We start from the raw sequence: 20721 nt of genomic DNA, 5'->3' as shown, positions 1-20721 counted from the left end.
ACCTCACTGTTTTTTTATTCTCGGAGAGGGGTGACTATCTTTATGCTCATATATGTGGATGACATTATTGTTACTAGTTCCTCTGTACAAGCAGTTGAAGCCCTCCTCAGTGATCTTCGCATGGACTTTGCACTCAAAGATCTTGGATCCCTGCATTATTTTCTTGGTATTGAGGTAACTTCTACTGATAATGGTATTGCTTTATCTCAAGGGAAATATTTGCTTGATTTGCTTCAACGAGTCAATATGAATGGTTGCAAACCTGCCAGTACTCCTTTGTCTACTTCTGAAAAGTTGTCTTTGTTTGATGGACATGCTCTTGGAGATGGGGATTCTACCAACTATCGCAGTGTTGTTGGTGCTTTGCAATACTTAACTCTTACTAGACCAGATATTTGTTTTTCGGTCAACAAGGTATGTCAATTCTTGCATGCTCCAACCTCTGTTCACTGGACGGCAGTCAAGCGTATACTTCGGTATTTACAAGGCACTATCACCCATGGTCTGCGTATCTCTAAGTCAGATTCCATGTTAGTCAGCGCATTCTCTGATGCAGATTGGGCTGGTTGCCCTGATGACAGAAAGTCTACTGGTGGTTTTGCTGTTTTTGTTGGTAGTAATCTTGTGTCTTGGACTGCACGAAAGCAACCTACAGTTTCTCGCTCTAGCACAGAGGCTGAGTACAAAGCACTTGCTAATGCTACTGCCGAGGTAATATGGGTACAGAACCTTTTGACTGAGCTGGGTATTTCTCATCCTAAGTCTGCCTCCCTATGGTGTGATAATTTAGGAGCTACATACTTATCTGCAAATCCTATTTTTCATGCACGGACAAAGCATATTGAAATTGATTATCACTTTGTCCGTGAGAGAGTGGCTCAGAAACTGCTACACATACGGTTTATTCCCACTGGTGATCAATTTGCTGATGGCTTTACTAAACCTCTTACTCTTCGCTAGTTGGAAGTTTTTCGTCGCAATCTCAACTTGGACAAGTTGTGATTGAGGGGGAGTGTTAGACATTGTATTACGTATACACATGGTATATGTATAAACCATGTGTATTACGATTGTAGGCGTGCGTGTGTGGTTTAAACTAGGAATATCTTGTTAGGGTCTATCTCTTGTGTTTAACCTTGTAAATAGAGATAGATCCTAACTCCTTGTTGTAATCTCCTAGGTCTTGTGCCTTTATTAACACGCACGCGTCCCTGCTAAACGCATACGCTTCAAGCCTCTCTATTCTCACAGTTTCACTGTCATCCTTTAGAGTTTCAGTTTCTACATGGCAGGTTCATTTACGTCCAACTCAAAGTGAATTCCTTACCAGGTTCATTTTCTGACCTTACATTCATTGCTTGGGTTCTGCTGAACTATTACAACCAACTGTCAGTTTTGAGCTCGAATTCAGAACTTGGTTGTCTCGAAGGAGCATATGTGTTGATGTATTGTGCAGTTTCACGTCAACCATCTCAACAGGTCAGTCTGGTCGTTCTTTCACTTCTTTTAGAAAGAAAAAAATTAAGATCCCTACTAAAGGACTGACTTGTTCCGGGCATGTGTGGTATCATCGTCCAGGTGTTTCCTTCGCTAGCGATTGACTGGTCCATGCTTTGGTTTCCCAGTGACTGCACATCTGGTGTTTCACCAATCACAAGACTATCAATCTGTGTGGAAGAGCAGTTTATCCTCTGGTATGTTCATCTAGTACTAGTTTTAGATACGTGTGCTTATTACTAACTGTATACTAGGTGTAGGCAACACAATTTTCCTCCATTTTTGTTGGTTAAAAGCAAGGATGTTTGCTTAACTTTTTTCAGAATACATCTCGAGCTAATTAAAATATGTTTCATACAATATTGGAACAGGTTGATTATTTGTTCATATTGTGCGTATTTGATATATGCTGATGTTTACATCTCAGTCTATTCTACCCCTAAGTGCTGAGTGAGTGCCGCTTCGTGTCTACCTTCAGAGGTTCAGTTCGAGTTTAGCAGGTTCGTCTGTTGAACAATGACTCAAAGTAATGATTGGGCAACTATATCCATGATGATGAAATCCGTTACTCTGTTTTGTTAAAGAGTTCATCATTTTCCGGGGCTTAGGTTCATTACTCTGTTTCTGCAGAACAATTAACATCCAATAGTGATTTTTTATATGCTGGTATTCAGAAGTAACCAACAGCAAGCCTCTATCTTGGTATCTCGACAAAGAGCTGCACAGTTGTTCACAAGTGATCATCTCAGACGTAATGACATCGAGCGATGGTTATAGAATTTGCTCCCTCTGTAAAGAAATATAATATCGTTTAGGTCACTAACATATTTCTTTACAGAGGAAGTACATTTCAAATTGCGGTGTGGCATGATTTCATATTTTGGTAGTATTAATTTGTTTCATGTATGTCAGGCCTGCTCCTTTCCTCGTTGATGAGGTCCAAACCATGATGAAGCCCACCTTCACTGTTCGATTTTTGGTGGCATAATGCAACTATGTTTCCTCACAGTTATCTGAATATCTCCGCGATGAAACATGTACATTTTGTGCGATATTGGATCATGTACCTTATTTTTCATGCTCTTGGTCGAACGTTCATGGTACAACCCACTGTCAACTTCATCTCGTATGTTATTTATGTATTGTACTAAATCATTATTTTGTTTCAGGCATGTGTGGCACCATCGTTCAGGTGTTTCCCTCTCTAGCTATTCACTCGTGCATGTGTCGGCTTTTTGCAAGACTACCAATTTGGGTGGAATAGCATTTTATCTTCTGGTATGTTCCTCTTTGACTAGTTTTAATTTTTTTCGACAAAGGCTGCTTTTTATTGAATCATAATGTAGCATCAAATGATAAATCATAATGAGCACATCCGAACTCTACATAGCTACGATACACACAGCCAACACACACAAAAAACAACATCAGCAAATAACAAAGTCAAATAAGACCGAAGCTATGCCTAGACGCATTAAAAAAAGGAAAAAAATCCCCCAAAGCAGTCAAAATAACGATAGTTGATATACCTCTGTGACAATCTATACCAACAATATTTTGACAAAACATAGACTACGAGAAAGGTTTTTCAAAGGACGCCTCCATGAAGGGAACGCCATGCAAATACCGTCGTTGCCGGATCCAACCATTAAAGGTCAGACCGTAGATTTTCACCCTAAAGATAGCAGTCGGGATGTTGGAAACCTTAAAAAGTTTATAATAAAGTATGAAAATCTACTTAACTTTATTACCTTCTTATTTTTATAATAAAAACACGTTTTTCTTGTGTTTGTATGAAAATGATTTTTAAATATATGATGAACATTTTTCATACACATTGATCGCTTTGTTTAAACAAGGTGAACATTTTTCATTATATGTAAAAACATTCTAAATACACGGTGATCTTTTTTTGTTCATGTATTTATATATTTTTTTTATTTAAACAGTGAATGATTTCGAGTACATGGTTAATGTTTTTAAGTATGTAGTGTCCAATTCTGTGTTCATGCATTTTTATATAAAGTTCATGTATTTATCTAATATCTGTAATTTAGTAGAATGCCCACATAACTAAAAATGTGTTCACATCAAAAAAGCCTATTATAAGTGCCTACATCTTAAAGAAAATAGGGTTTAAAAAGAAATTAACACCGATGAAATAATCGCTAAAACTGTAGGAGCACTCGAAGAAAAACATCACGAACCATACCAACAGGACATAACTCCCATCCTGTGCAACACGCTCACTACGAGCAATATGTCGGGTTGGATTTATAAGTCGGGCACGAGTTTTCTGTCGTCAATTTAACTAGCAAAATATGTATTATATTTCAAGAAAAACTTGTAGAGTTGTTATCAATTAAGATTCTAAATGTTTTAGGTTGCCCAAGCAATATTAATTTTTACTTTATTTTTTCTTCTTCACTTCATTATCTTTTATTTTCTATAGAAAATACTTTGACTTGTGTGTTTATGAACATTTTTAGACGACACGGTCAGCATTTTCAAAAGGGCACTGAATAGTTTATACAATACTCCTTCCGTCCGGAAATACTTGTCGGTCAAATGAATGTATCTAGATGTATTTTAATTTTAAATACATCCAGTTTTATCCATTTATTCTAAAAGTATTTTCTGATAGAGGGAGTACACAGTGAATAATTTTTTAGAAAACACATGTCATTCCTAAAATATTCATCCATTTTAATATAAAATGCATGTCATTTCTAAAATATTCATACATTTTTTAAGTTGTCCAATGAAATTATTTTGTTTTTCCTTTATTTATTTTTTTCTCTGCTTTAGTTTTATATTTTTGATACAAAAATATCTGACTTTTTATATATATATGAACATTTATTATATACATGGTGAATGTTTTTTCAATTGACAATGAATATTTTTCTAAATACACAGCGACCAATTTTATGTTCATCCATTTTCAATAGAATTCGTTCATGTTTATAAAATATTCATGTAAGCTTAAATAATAAATATGAATTTTCGATCCAACAGGGATGCCGGCACGAGCTTCTAACTCTAAATACACAGCGACCATTGATCCTGCCTATATAAACATGAAATCGTCGTCCTAACAGGGTACAACGCTTCTAGCTATTCCTACATACTCTATATGCTACCGCCTACTGACTTTGCGATCCGACAGGGATGCCGGCACGGCCACTCAATTGATTGTTCATATACACGGAGCATAGTAATCTATCTAAGCAGTTTTACACCATACCATGGAGAATATTCAGTTCCTGGTACTACTTAGCGGGCCCTCCATACTACCTATATATTGGACCAAATTATTAATGTAAGTGGTTGATCCTATTTATATTTTGTGTTCAATATATATACATTGTCATTTGCTGACCTCAAATTTCATTACTCTGGTTCTGCAGAATAAATACTGCCGATAGTGTATTAGGCATTCAGGATTTTGGTTTGTTCCATCCAAACTAGAAGAGCAACGGAAGCACCTGTCTTGAGATTTATTTACATCTGCAGATACTTACTATGAAGGAAGTATTTCTACCATAAGGTAACAAAACATTTCGTAATACAATCTTCTTTTCTTTTCTAAAGGGAATCGTCCTACAAACAGTTTTTAAGTTCAGGGTCTCACCAACTGATAACCACATTTTTTTGAAAAGGAACTGATAACCACATTGATGGCGCTTACTTTTAATTGCAGAGTAATTGCCGCATCGATATGTGCAGATTTGGAGATTGCATATCAAGGGTCAGAGTTTCAGTTCCTATATACTCCTATTTAGCAGGTTCCCCTGTTGACCAACCCAAAGTAATTAATTAAGCATTTTGTTGCTGTGAATTAATGGAGCATTTTCTTTCAATATATGGAGTGTGGTTATTGTGCTAACCCTTCACGTATGGAAACATTGCAGGCTTTCTTGGAGTATTGACCATTGCAGACTTCATCCGTCAGCTCATATGCACGCCCTGCATGAGGTTAACAGTTTGGATGAAAGGATATTTTTACTTCTGGAATGATCATCTCTCTAAGCGGTTTTATATGAAAAGTGTGGTTGCATGTGTATATTGTGATTGTCCGTTAGTGTGATTGCTCCATTCTTGTTGGCACAATGCAACATTTTTCCCTTTAGTCGTTTATCTGAATGTATCTCTCAATGCTAATTAGAATTTATTTTTTTGTTTGATATTGAAACAAGTCTTGTTATTTGTTCACAGGGTCTAATTCCATTGTAATCCCGCCCCAACAACCGCTGACTACATACATCTTGTGCAAATTTGTTAGATGGTAGTGTTTCACTTTCAGCCTTCAGAGTTCAGAGGTTCAGTTTGCACCTGCTGACCGACGACTAAAAGTAATGACTCGATCATTTTCATTTGCGATTTCTCTTAACTTGTTGAATTCCTGACCTTATTCATTAGTTGGATCCTGTCCCACCGAAGAAACAATCTGCATCTGACAGAGGATATAGAGGTTGGTATTCAAACTTGCAAAGCTTGGCTGTTCGGTCCAAACAACGGTTGTGACGGACGGAAGCATATGTGAGCGGTTCTGCGTAATCGGCCATTTCAAAGGTAGTCGGTTGATCACGTGTTGTTCGTGGTGACTCATTAGGCGTTCAAGGAAGTTAGTTACTGTACATATTTGCGGTGCTGAGCCGTTTCATGTATGTGCAGGTTCTGACGAACTCCAGAACCCTAAGGAAGAAGCTTCAAAACAGGCCGTTCGGCCTCCATGATGGCCTCCTCTGTTTTCGTCCCCTGTCCACACCGCCCTCTCTTTTTTCTCTGCTCCTGCGTCTTTGCCTTCACCTGCTCCCCACAAGCACCCTGTTCCTCCCTGCTAGTGTACACGATTGAGTTAGTCCTTTTGCACAGTACGGTGTTTGTTATCTGCACCTAGCAGCCAGTCAAACCCATGTCCAAACTTGCTACACTCTCATTAGAACATGTACATTTTTTCAACAGAATAGCATCATGTAACTAGTACATAAACACCCCTTCATCATCTCACATCTCATTGGATCAGTACTCCACATGAGAGAGGACAATAATGACAATGTCCTTGGACGATCAGTACATCATTTCTTCCTACTGCAAGCTTAACTGGAAGACTTGGAATATAATGTTTGCGACTTAGTTCCATCAAGCAATTGTAACCGTTGCTTCAGCATGACAAGTATCTTGAGAGTACTGCTTCTTGTTCAGATATGTAAATAACTATTTAGTGGCAGCACAATTTAATAAACTGTCCACTTTTGGATCGTGCTTATGTCGATATATAAGGGCATATGTAATTCCGCAGTGGTGAGTGTCTAGATGAGTCGGCATGTCTCAAGAAGTAAAACAACACAAATTTTGGTGTGTCTTAGAGGAGATCAAGACCTGAAGGCTCAGATTATACTGAAAGCTTCATAAGGTCATCGGCTCTCTGCAACAGCAGCAGATTGATCACAATAAAAGAAACAGCGAGAAGATGAAAACCACCATCTAAACAAACTAGGCTAACATGAAAACACATGAAGGGGGTTTCTCAATTGCACCTCTCTCAGCCTGCACTCCAGTATTCACCATTTTTCAGTTTCACATCTATCTTCTCCATGATGGCTTCGACTCCTGGTGACCCACTTCTGCCAGGAAAAAGCACTGTAAGTAAAAGCGAGTAGAAAGGAGGACTCGAAAGCATTTCTGTCTGGAATACCCGGCCACAGGCTCATCTCTATTAATGTGCTCAGCTCTCTCGCACCATGCAAAGAGAGCGACATGATATCAAAATAAAATGTGATCTATGCGCATTGCATATTACACAGTGTTGTGACCCTAGCCAATTACGAACAACCAGCTACAAAGCCGACAGTGTTGTAGTTTCATTGATAAATTGCAAGTCAGGTCACAGGCACAACATATAACGAAAGAACTAACTAGAGAAACTAAGCACTATGGCACTAGACAGACCGTCAGGGGATATGTAATTTGTCATGTCAGATAGAATGTATCCCGTCTGTACATGCTTCTTAGGCTCTCTCTTTCTTACAAGGTGGTTGTAATGCCAAATACTAAGGTGCTGACGATAGATTCCTTTTATCACTGATCGGTATATCTTCCCATTTGATTCTGTAAAAGCCACAAAATAAATTGGCATGACATGGTAGGTACCATGAGCTCGCATGCCTATACAACACATGGCAAAATTAAAAGTAAAAAAAGCACAGCACCTGATCGTCAGCCAGATCAAAAATCAAAGGGGAAGGCAAGCATCAGTCATGGTAGCTGCCGCTTACCTGCAGATGTTAATAGATAGAATTGACTCTGGAACACAACTGCCTCCCCTTCTCTGTCGCTCACAGTCATCCCTGCTGCAGGCTCCTCTTCTTCTACTACTTCTTTGGGTAAAGCTTTGAAAGAAAGAAAAAAGAATGAGCATTAATTTGCACTGTTGTGCCAGAGAGAAGAGAATTAAGCTAGCTAATTATGTCCAAGTCTACAGAAACCTGGCTGAGTAAGAGAAAAGGACTTACAAGTCCGCTGCCAACGAAGGATGGGCCGGTTAGGATGGGCGTCGAATGCGAGAGCCAACATATCAACCGCTTTCTGCACTGCTGGCAAGCAGTTTTCCTCATACCACAGAGCAACATCAACTTTCTGGAGATAAGGGAGATGTTGCATGTCGACATCCAAGTCACCACCGGCGATGCGCGATGCTCGGGCATAGAAGGAAATGTATTCAAGCCTGGGCATAGATCCTTGTGGAAACATACATGGCCACATCTGAAAATTATAGAAACCGCACTCTCTCAGGCAAGGGAATGCATCATCGCCAATGATGAACCTTTCGACAGGAGTTAATTGGGCTCTAGAGGTTGCCAGATCAAGAGAACGAAGAGCTGGCAATTTCCCAAGGATCTGAATGTCGACCTCCGGCCTCACTCTGTTCACTTTTATATACAAGCAGGAGAGGACAGGAAACAACGATGAATTCATCCATCTTGGCAATGTCGAGGTACAGTTACCAAAGAGAAAGGTGTGGAGGTGCGGAGAAGGCACCCAGCTGTCCCAGGTAGCATCCAACCTTGCTTCCTCAACACAATAAATCATTAGGCTACGCAATTTCTTCAGATTGGACAAGGACAGCAATAAAGAATTACACGCACTCTCATCATCTCCCTCCCACCAAAGTTCAAGCACCCTCAGTTCCGCCAGCTTCCCTATCTCTTTCTCAATCGCATCAGTACCATCCATCGTCACTGTATTCAGCTCTTCCAAGGTCACCAAGTTCCCTATCCCAGCTGGCAATCTCGTCCCCCCACCAACATGTAGGCACATCAGATGTCCTAGTCGGACAACACTTGAGGGCACCTCCATTGATCCAACTGTTCTCAAGTCCAGTGTTTGCAAGAATTGCAGCTTTCCTATTTCCATGGGGAAAGCGCTAACACGTGTATTTCGTAGCCCTAGGTACCTCAGGTGTAATAAATTCTCAACATACCTAAGGTCGATCTGATGACTGCTTTCGCTGAGATTACAACCTTCTAAATCCAATACGCGTAAAAATTTGAATCTTGAAAGAGCCTGGATCAGATCAACATCTGTTCTAAACAGAGTAATTGACCTCAACTTCGACATACTTGTGGCATCCAAGCTATGGGTGGTGAGCCCTGACATGTTATTCTGAAAAGATAACCTGTGAACCATGCTATCTGAATTATTTTTGATTTGCTTAGTACCATCCAATATAGTAATGAAGTTTTCTTCACTTGATAGACAACATATGAGATCAAGTACCATATCATGCACGTGACAAGCTCCCGCCCTACCTTCAACATCAAAAACTATTGGTTGAATCAAGTTTCTGTTTACCAGCTCACTAAAGTATCTCTCTCCGAGCTCAAATAGTCTGATTTCTTGTTCTCCACCTTGGATAAAGCCTTCAGCTACCCACCTCCATATCAACCTGTCTTTATTTATCTCATAATCTTCCGGGAATATAGTGAGATATAATAAACAAGTCTTCAAATGAGAAGGTAAATCGTAATAACTAAAGGATAGTATTCTCTGCATATCCTTCGCAGTACCACCTTCAGCGAGCCCACGACCAATAGAACTGAGTATGCTGTCCCATCGATCCTTTGTCTTTATCTGTTGGTCATTACCGGCTAATAGACTGGCTATCGTAATGATGGCCAGTGGTGCTCCGCCACATTTCTTCAAAATTTCTCTAGATACTCGCTCCAATTCAAGAGGACATTCACTTCCTTGGGGAAATATTCTTTTGTAGAAGAGCCTTTTGGAGTCATCGGTATCAAGGGCTTTCATCTTATGAATAATATCACCACTAGAGGGGCAGCATGCTTGAGCGACACTGGTTATGCGGGTTGTCGTTATTACTCGACTACCAAGATCGCTCATAGGGAAAGCACACTTGATAATTTCCCATGTGTCTTCACCCCATATGTCATCAATCACGATTAAGTACCTGTGTGATTTTTTAAAGTGTTAGTTCACAATATCAATAAGGGCGTACATAACCAGGTTTCTATTTGTCTAATAATTTATTGACTGGGAGGCACATATATTAGCAAAGATGGGATGATGCTATAGCCTTGGAATTTAAATCAATGAGTTCATACCTCTTGTCAAGAAGAAATGCTCTCAGTTCATCGATGAGCTGTTGGTTGTCCCTGACAGCTTCATTGATGTTCGCAAACTTACTACTGTCAAGTCCGTACAACATCTTCTTGAAGATCTTTGTTATGTCGGGATTCCGAGACACCTAAACAAACACTCCACAGTCGAACTGTGCTCTGATCTTTTCATACACCGCTTGGGCAAGGGTTGTCTTCCCCAATCCGCCAAATCCAACAATAGACAGTATCTTGAGTTGCTTCTTGGACATCCCATCCCCATCATGGAGCTTCTCAATCAGCTCGTCCCGTGTGTCCTCGATACCTACAAGCTCTGTGACATCTCTGTACACAGCCTTGAGCCGAGGATCAATGGCATTTCCGACACCATCCGCTGATGCCTCAAGCGCGTACCTCTGACGGAGCTCACCTAGCTCCTTAGAGCGCTTCTGGGCGTCTTGGACGGCGCCGGAGATCTGATGCAGAGCCTTCCCCTTGCTGAACAGCTTCTTGGTCCGCCTGACAAACTTCTTGACCCTGTTCTTGAGGTTGTTGGGGCCGAGTGCATCTTGACCACCATCGTACACGCGGACCATGTACGCGTCCACGGCGTCCTCCATGTTGTAGGAGAGCTCCCTGACCTTGGCCGCCCAGACCCGGACCTGCGGGTCGAGCTCGTCCGGCGGCACGTCGCCGACCTTGGAGAGGACGACGTACATCATCTCCAGCTCCGTGGCGAGGGACTGGACGCCCTTCTTCACGCGGCTGCTGAGGGTGAACTCTGCCGCGAGCATCTCGCGGAGCTTCCGGAGGAGGGGGCTCAGCGCCCCTGTCGCGACCTGCATTATTGCTGTGGATCTAATTAATGGCGTGGCGGCTCTCCGGCGGCAAGGGATGGTGAGCTGAACTGATGGGGTGGAAATGGGATGGCACAGAAGATAGGTTCTCTCCGGCGGCTCGTCTCCGGCAGGTGGTGGTAAGTTGGCTCGCTCCAGATCTGAGTTGTGATGGTAGCATACACTACGGAGGGGTGGACGGACGCGAGGAAGGCAAAGAAGACTGCCGTCTCCGTGCATGTGCAATGGACCTCGTTGACTCCAACGACTCCGGCGACTTGGATTAACACGGCCAAGATTTTTACAAGAAAATAATGAAACACCCTAAATAAATAATAAGGAAACGGTCTAAGGCCTCTTCCATGCAAAGGTACTTATGAAGTGATCAGTGCATTAAATAATTTAGCAACTTAACTCTTCAATGCATAGGTGCTTAGCTTGTTGTTGCTAAGGTCATTTTATTTAATGATTTAGCACATAAACTCTTTCATGTATTGGCCAACTTCCCTTATTTAAGAGCAAGTACAATAGGATGACGTAGGCGGCTGTAAGACTTAAAATAATATATTTGTGATGAGTTGGAAGAGAGAGAAGAGGAAAAAGAGAAGAAGCGGGCTACAAACTAACATCCGGCTGTAACACGTGCTCCTAGACACTTCGTGAGAGAGGATAGTGGGTCATGTATCAATAAACTAGTACTTATTTGTATTTATCTATTATACTTGCCGGCTATAAGTTTAACCATAGATGATGTGTCAACCTCATATAGCCAGCAGTTGGCTGTACTATTAATCATGCTCTAAGTGGTTTGCCTAGGTTCACGTGCTTAGCATTGGTTCTTTCTGGGATCACCAAAGTACTCTCTCTCCTCCTTAATTGTTGTGCCATGTCATATTTTAGCTTATGTGGCATGCTTAGCTGTTGGGGAACGTCGCATGGGAAACAAAAAATTTCCTACGCGCACGAAGACCTATCATGGTGATGTCCATCTACGAGAGGGGATTTCCGATCTACGTACCCTTGTAGATCGCACAGCAGAAGCGTTAGTGAACGCGGTTGATGTAGTGGAACGTCCTCACGTCCCTCGATCCGCCCCGCGAACCGTCCCACGAACCGTCCCACGATCTACTCCGATCTAGTGCCGAACGGACGGCACCTCCGCGTTCAGCACACGTACAGCTCGACGATGATCTCGGCCTTCTTGATCCAGCAAGAGAGACGGAGAGGTAGATGAGTTCTCCGGCAGCGTGACAGCGCTCCGGAGGTTGGTGATGATCTAATCTCGGCAGGGCTCCGCCCGAGCTCCGCAGAGACGCGATCTAGAGGTAAAACCGTGGAGTTATGTGGTCGGGCTGCCTTGGAAAAGTTGTCTCAAATCAGCCCTAATTGCTCCATATATATAGGAGGAGGGAGGGGAGGCTTGCCTTGAGGCTCAAGGAGCCCCAAGGGTTGTGCCACCAAGGGAGGAGGAGTCCTCCTCCAATCCTAGTCCAACTAGGATTGGAAAGTGGAGTCCTTCTCTCCTTTCCCACCTCCTTTTTTTCTTTCTCTTTGATTTTCTATCATTGGCGCATAGGACCTTCTTGGGCTGTCCCACCAGCCCACCAAGGGCTGGTGCGCCACCCCCAAAGCCTATGGGCTTCCCCGGGGTGGGTTGCCCCCCCCCCCCCCCCCCGGTGAACACTCGGAACCCATTCGTCATTCCCGGTACATTCCCGGTAACTCCGAAAACCTTCCGGTAATCAAATGAGGTCATCCTATATATCAATCTTCGTTTCCGGACTATTCTGGAAATCCTCGTGACGTCCGTGATCTCATCCGGGACTCCGAACAACATTCGGTAACCAACCATATAACTCAAATACACATAAAACAACGTCGAACCTTAAGTGTGCAGACCCTGCGGGTTCGAGAACTATGTAGACATGACCCGAGTGACTCCTCGGTCAATATCCAATAGCGGGACCTGCATGCCCATATTGGTTCCCACATATTCTACGAAGATCTTATCGTTTGAACCTCAGTGCCAAGGATTCATATAATCCCGTATGTCATTCCCTTTGTCCTTCGGTATGTTACTTGCCCGAGATTCGATCGTCTGTATCCGCATACCTATTTCAATCTCGTTTACCGGCAAGTCTCTTTACTCGTTCCATAATACAAAATCCCGCAACTTACACTAAGACACATGCCTTGCAAGGCTTGTGTGTGATGTTGTATTACCGAGTGGGCCCCGAGATAACTCTCCGTCACACGGAGTGACAAATCCCAGTCTCGATCCATACTAACTCAACGAACACCTTCGGAGATACCTGTAGAGCATCTTTATAGTCACCCAGTTACGTTGCGACGTTTGATACACACAAAGCATTCCTCCGGTGTCAGTGAGTTATATGATCTCATGGTCATAGGAACAAATACTTGACATGCAGAAAACAGTAGCAACAAAATGACACGATCAACATGCTATGTCTATTAGTTTGGGTCTAGTCCATCACATGATTCTCCTAATGATGTGATCCCGTTATCAAGTGACAACACTTGCCTATCGTCAGGAAACCTTGACCATCTTTGATCAACGAGCTAGTCAACTAGAGGCTTACTAGGGACAGTGTTTTGTCTATGTATCCACACATGCACTGTGTTTCCAATCAATACAATTATAGCATGGATAATAAACGATTATCATGAACAAAGAAATATAATAATAACTAATTTATTATTGCCTCTAGGGCATATTTCCAACAGTCTCCCACTTGCACTAGAGTCAATAATTTAGTTCACATCACCATGTGATTCCAACGAATCCAACACCCATATAGTTATGGGGTCTCATCACGTCTTGCTCGTGAGAGAGGTTTTAGTCAACGGTTCTGAAACTTTCAGATCCGTGTGTTCTTTACAAATCTTTATGTCATCTTATAGATGCTGCTACTATGTGCTATTCGGAAATACTCCAAATATCTACTCTACTATACGAATCCGTTTCACTACTCGTAGTAATTCGGATTCGTGTCAAAGCTTGCATCGACGTAACCCTTTACGACGAACTCTTTAACCACCTCCATAATCGAGAAAAATTCCTTACTCCCTCAGTTACTAAGGATAAATTTTGACCGCTGCTAGTGATTCAATCATGGATCACTCTCTGTACCTCTCAACAGACTTTGAGTCAAGGCACACATCAGGTGCGGTACCCAGCATGGCATACTTCAGATTCTACGGCCAAGGCATAGAAGACGACCTTCGTCTATTCTCTTTATTCTGCCGGGGTCGGGTTTTGAGTCTTACTCAAATTCACACCTCACAACGCAACCAAGAACTCCTTCTTTGCTGATCTATTTTGAACTCCTTCAAAAACTTGTCAAGGCATGCATCTTGTTGAAACTTCTATTAAGCGCTTTCGATCTATCTTCATAGATCTTTGATGCTCAACGTTCAAGTAGCGCAATCCAGGTATTCCTTTGAAAACTCCTTTCAAACAACCGTGTATGCTTTACAGAAATTCTACATTACTTCTGATCCACAATATGTCAACCACATATACTTATCAGAAATTCTATAGTGCTCCCACTCACTTCTTTGGAAATACAAGTTTCTCATAAACCTTGTACAAACCCAAAATCTTTGATCATCTCATCGAAGTGTATATTCCAACTCCGAGATGCTTGCACCAGTCCATTGAAGGATCGCTGGAGCTTGCATACTTGCTAGTATCTTTAGGATCGACAAAACCTCCTGGTTGTATCACATACAATGTTTGCTCAAGGAAACCATCGAGGAAACAATGTTTTGACATCCTATGTGCAATATTTCATAAATAATGCAGCAACTACTAACATAATTCTAACAGACTTTTAGCATCGCTACGAGTAAGAAAGTCTCATCATAGTCAACTGTTTGATCTTGTCGGAAACATCTTTGCGACAAGTCGAGCTTTTCTTAATAGTGACTTATCACCATCATCGTCTGCCTTCCTTTTAAAGATCCATCTTTACTCAATAGTCCTATGACCATCAAGTAGTTCTTCCAAAGTCTACACTTTGTTTTCATACATGGATCCTCTCTCGGATTTCATGGCCTCCAGCCATTTGTCGGAATCCGGGCCCACCATTGCTTTCTCCATAACTCGTAGGTTCATTGTTGCTCAACAACATGACCTCCAAGACAGGGTTACTGTACCACTCTGCAGTAGTACGCGACCTTGTCAACCTACGAGATTTGTAGTAACTTGATTCGATGCTCGATGATCACCATCATCAGCTTTCACTTCAATTGGTGTAGGCGCCACAGGAACAACTTCCTGCGCCCTGCTACACACTGGTTGAAGTGATGGTTCAATAACCTTATCAAGTTCTACCACCCTCCCACTCAATTCTTTCGAGAGAAACCTTTTCCTCGAGAAAGGATCCGTTTCTAGAAACAAACACTTTGCTTTTGGATCTGAGATAGGAGATGTTGTTGGGGCATAGTTTATGCCTAAGTAATTTTGGTGATTGATGACAGTATCGTAAAGGACTAACCGTATGTGTTAAGGTTTCAGATAACACACGTCAACGACACAAGACGACTCATCTCCTCATTCATGGAACAGAAGCACGGCGCTCTCTATGATTCTCTTTACTTGAGTCATAGGAAAGCCGTACTATTAAGAGGGGATCCGTAGTGGAAAGGTTTGGGTGGAATCTATCTTTGCACGCGCACACTTCACATATTATCCCTTACCTTCTTCATTGGAGCGGCCCCCGCCACCGTGTTTCTGTCCTCCTTGCAAATTGGTCCCCAGCGGTAGTACCGCTGGCTGGCGGTAGTACCGCCCCTCGTCAGCGGTAGTACCGCTCCAGGAGCTCAGTACCGCCTGCCTAGCGGTAGTTCATGGACGGACCTTTTTGCGAAGACTTTCTTGGCGGTGGTAGTGCTTTTTGCACTACCAGGGGCCCAGCGGTAGTACCGCTGGAGTGCCAGCGGTAGTACCGCTGCAGCCACCGCTGTCTGCAGCGGTACTACCGCTGCAGACAGCGGTAGTACCGCTGGAGCTCGGGCAGAGAGTGGGAAAACGGTCTGATTTCCCCCCCCCCCCCCACTATATAAAGGGTTCTTCTAGCTGAGGAACCCTATCTCTTACCTCTCTAAGCTCCATTGTTGCGCCCCAAGCTTAAAAGTGCCCGATCTCTCTCCCTAGCCAATCAAACTTGTTGATTCTTTAGGGATTGGTTGAGAAGGCCTAGATCCACACTTCCACCAAGAGAAAAGTTGATTCCCCCACCAATCCCTTGCGGATCTTGTTACTCTTGGGTGTTTGAGCATCCTAGACGGTTGAGGTCACCTCGAAGCCATATTCCATTGTGGTGAAGCTTCGTGGTCTAGTTGGGAGCCTCCAAGCTTTGTGTGGAGTTGCCCCAACCTTGTTTGTAAAGGTTCGGTCGCCGCCTTCAAGGGCACCTATAGTAGAATCACGGTACCTTGCATCGTGCGAGGGCGTGAGGAGAATACGGTGGCCTTAGTGGCTTTTTGGGGAGCATTGTGCCTCCACGCCGCTCCAACGGAGACGTACTTCCTGTCAAAGGGAAGGAACTTCGGTAACACATCCTCGTCTCCATCGGTTCCACTTGTGGTTATCTCTATCCTTTACTTTGTATTTGCTTATGCTTGTGACTATATCTTACTTGTCTTAATAGCTCTCGTTGTTAGCTTCTTTAGGGTTCACCTCATTGTCGTACTATTTGTGAACCCGTATGTTGTTTACCTTAACTTGCTAAGATTAATTAAAAAGTGGTCGTTGTCTATTCACCCCCCCCCCCTCTAGCCAACCATATCGATCCTTTCAATTGGTATCAGAGCCACGTCTCTTTATTAAGGGTTTAACCACCCGAAGAGTATGGAAGGCGAAGAGGGAATTAACCATGGGCAACCCGAGGCCATGGACTTGACTTCGGTCACAAGGGACGACTTGAATACGGCTATGGCCGCTCTCAAGACGTCCTTGACGAACGAGGTCAAGACCATGCTTCAAGAGTTAATTGAGGGATTTAAAAGTTCACCTGAACCGGCTATAGTGGTTAAACCCACCGTTTCCGATTCGGAGGCCAACTCCTCTAAGGAAGCGGCTAAAGGTATGCAACCTCCCTCGTCTCACGAAAAGGATGGGACTGGAACATATGCCTCAGTTCCACCCCCCATGGTCTATGGAGGATCCGTTCCCGCACCACGTCTTAATCTGTTGGTCCTCCTCCTAAGCTTGTGAAAGGTGACTTTTCTAACTGGGTATTTTCTATTAAGTCTCATTTGAATCACAGCTCAACAAATTTGTGGAGAATCATTGAGCAAGGATATTATCCCCATGATCCAAGCAACCTCACTCCGAGAGAATATGCAGACAATCAGTACAATCACTCTGCTTTGTTTATTCTCCAGTCTGCAGTGCCACCTGAAGATCTTCCTCACTTGCGTCCCTTCACTTTGGCCAAGGATTGTTGGGAGCATATTATGGTGTTGTACAAGGGAAGCTCAAGCATTCAACGATCCAACTATGAAGTGATACTTGATAAGGCCGATGAGTTTGTGATGAAGGAAGACGAGGACCCTCGTGATCTCTATCGGAGGGTGACTGCTATTGCTGTGGCACTCAAGGATCATGGGAGCAAGGATGTGGATGACACATGGGTCAAACGCAAGTTCCTTAAAGCCATCATGCCTTTCAACAAAGCTATGTCATCAGTCATTCGTCAGCGGCCAGGCTTTCACTCCTTGTCTTCCAGTGAGGTGTTGGATGAATTCATTGCAATGTCAATCATGAACGAAACAGCCTTCAATGCACTTGCTCATGTTCGATCAAAGACAACTTCACCCAACCATGCGTTGAAAGCAAAAGCAATGCTTGAAGAAGAAGAAGAAGATGAGGAATAGGAGGGCTGCCCTGAGGACACAAAGTATGCCTATCATGAGCACATGGCTCTTGCATCAAGGCAGTTCTGGGGCAACAAGCGGAACTCAAGACCCACTTTCACCAAGAACAACTCAAGTGGATTCAAACCCAAACAACGAGTAAGGACATGCTATAACTGTGGTAACGTGAGTCACTTCGTGGCCGAATGTCCCTATGAGAAAAGGGAAGACAACGGAGGCAAGCTCATTCGCAAAGACAAAACCAAATCATTTCCAATCAAGAACAACTTTGTGAAGAAACCTCACCCAAAAGGGATGGTGGCCCTTGAAGAGTATCCTTCAGATGATGATGATGATGATGATACAGTGGCAACGGCAACTGTTGCTATTTCCACTACCTCTCCCCAGAAGGTGTCTCTCTTCAACGCCCCAACGAGAACCACATCACCAAGTGCCTCATGGCAAAAGGTATCAATCAGGTAACTCCCATCATTAAGACCAACATTGCTTCTGCTCCTTCATTGTTAAATTGTGTTGAAGATAGTGATGTTGGGGAACTTAATGAGCATGATCTTGACAAGTTTCTGTGCACTATTAAGGGAGAACCCAAGAAGCACTTTGTTGCTCTCTTGGAACAACTGGGTGAGGCCACTGACCTCATTGAGTCTCATGAGGAGACCATCTCTGAGCTTCAGGGACATAGTCGTGACTATGCCGATGAAATTGCCGAATTATCTAGTGCTCTAGAAGAGGAGCGCACTCTTCGTTTGGCTCTTGAGGAGTCATATAACGATGACTGCGCTAAAATGCAAAAGAAACTAGATCATGATGTTGTTCTTACTCGTATGCTTAAATCTGAAAAGTATGCTCTTGAGGTTGGCCATGATAGACTCAAAAAGGAGTTTGACATACTTGACAAGGCCCACAAAGCCTTGAAGGTGCTCATTTCTCTCTAAAAGAGTCTCATGATCAACTCCAAGCAAAGCTTACCAAGGAGATCTCTACTTGTCCTCCCTTTGTGTTAATTGATAATGCTTGTGCAACTAACCCCTGTTGTGAGCATGTACGTCTTATGGAGGAAAATGCCAAGTTAAAGGAGAAACTTGAGAAGGGTCTTGTGGCATGCATACAAGGTGAGAAGAGTCTGAACGATCTCTTGAGCACTCAAAAGGGTGTTGTAGGAAAGGAAGGACTTGGACTTACCTCCAAGTCAAAAGGTAAAAGGAAGAACAAGAACAAACGATCTCTCACCCTCATGGACATCTTTTTCAAAGAGGGTGAGGGGACTCAGAAGGTGAACAGGAACAAGGTGGACTATGGGAACCCCAAGAAGGGGAAAACCATTCCTACTAACACAACCGGCAAACTCAATTCTTCTTATGTTTTGTGTTGTGCTAGTGATGGGCATGTTTATGCCAGATTTGTTGGTTCCTACGATGAGGATATTGAATGGGCTATCTGGGTTCCTAAGACCCTTGTCTCTAACATGAAAGGACCCATTAAAAAATGGGTACCTAAAACCAAGCCTTGATCTATTGCAGGAGTTTGCTTCCGGTGGGGTGTCATGGTTGCTCGATAGTGGAGCAACAAATTATATGACCGGAAGCAAGGACTTAGTGGTGGATGTGCGTCCTTCTTCATCTATGCCCACCCATGTCCAATTCGCTGATGCATCCTCTTCAAAGGTATTGGGATTTGGTAAGGTGGTCGTCTCTCAAGATCTATCTATTGAGAAGTTCATGCTTGTTGAGTCACTTGCCTATAATTTACTTTCGATTCGTCAACTTGCAATTATGGGTTTTTCCACATTCTTTAATATTGACACTATGGTCCTCCTGTGGAGCAAGACTCTTAAAGTAGCCTATGTTGGACATGTCGAAAATGGTCTTTATGTGGTGAACTTCTCAAAGCGACCCACTAAGACTGCGACATGTTTAATGGCTAAAGTTGACGTGGGCTGGCTTTGGCATCGCCGTTTAGCTCATGTCAATATGAGATCTTTGCAAAGTCTTCTGACAGGGGACCATGTTCGAGGACTAAAAAATGTGAGCTTTGCTAAAGATCGTGTTTGCAGTGCCTGCATTGAAGGAAAGATTCATGAAACTGCTCATCGTCCAACGACTCTTATCTACACTAAGAGGTCATTGGAACTTCTCCATATGGATCTGTTTGGTCCTCCATCATTTGATAGTCTTGGAGGCAGAAAGTATTGCTTAGTGATTGTTGACGACTACTCATACTTCTTTAAAAAGAAGAGTGAGACTCAGCAAACGGTCATCAACTTTGCTAATGAAGCGCAACGTCAACATGAAGCAAAGATCTTGATGATTAGGAGTGACAACGGCACAGAGTTCAAGAACTACACCTTAGATGAGTTTCTAGGTGATGAGGGAATAAAGCACCAATATTCTGCACCATATACCCCTCAGCAAAACGGCGTGGCAGAAAGGAAGAACCGGACCTTGATAGACGCTGCAAGGACAATGATGGCAGAATTCAAATCTCCATATAACTTCTGGGCAGAGGCCATCAACACAGCATGTCATGCATCCAATCGGCTCTACATCCGCAAAGGCTTGAACAAGACTCCGTATGAGATTTTAACTGGAAACAAACCCAATCTCAAGTACTTCCGGGTATTCGGTTGTAAGTGTTTCATTCTCAAGAAAGGAGCATGGCTAGCTAAATTTGATTCTAGAGCACATGAGGGTATCTTTGTTGGCTATGCTACAAACTCTCATGCTTACCATGTCCTCAACAAGTCCACCAGACTAATTGAGGAGACGTGTAACGTAGAGTTTGATGAAAATAATGGCTCCCAAGTGGAGCAAAGTGGTCTTTGTGATGTAGGTGATGAAATTCATCCCCAAGCCATAAGAAGA

The 20721-nt window shown here is 42.9% G+C and overlaps 1 protein-coding gene and 1 pseudogene across 2 annotated transcripts; one reads left to right on the top strand and one right to left on the bottom strand.

Annotated features, from left to right (window-relative positions):
• Positions 1 to 25: 25 nt before the first annotated feature.
• Positions 26 to 1103, top strand: LOC123413168 (uncharacterized mitochondrial protein AtMg00810-like). Its single transcript, XM_045106116.1, has one exon. The coding sequence runs from the start codon at positions 43 to 45 to the stop codon at positions 958 to 960; it is 918 nt and encodes a 305-aa protein (XP_044962051.1). The 5' UTR covers positions 26 to 42; the 3' UTR covers positions 961 to 1103.
• Positions 1104 to 6736: 5633 nt separating this feature from the next.
• LOC123411952 lies at positions 6737 to 11193 on the bottom strand (annotated as a pseudogene). The gene is made up of 4 exons (XR_006613370.1): positions 10125 to 11193; positions 8016 to 9970; positions 7779 to 7892; positions 6737 to 7127 (listed from the first exon to the last, which is right to left on the bottom strand). The product of XR_006613370.1 is annotated as a disease resistance protein RGA5-like (transcript).
• Positions 11194 to 20721: the final 9528 nt, after the last annotated feature.

The sequence above is a fragment of the Hordeum vulgare genome, chromosome 7H, assembly GCF_904849725.1.
Source record: "Hordeum vulgare subsp. vulgare chromosome 7H, MorexV3_pseudomolecules_assembly, whole genome shotgun sequence".
Lineage (NCBI taxonomy): Eukaryota > Viridiplantae > Streptophyta > Magnoliopsida > Poales > Poaceae > Hordeum > Hordeum vulgare.
This window is presented reverse-complemented; position numbering and strand designations above follow the sequence as displayed.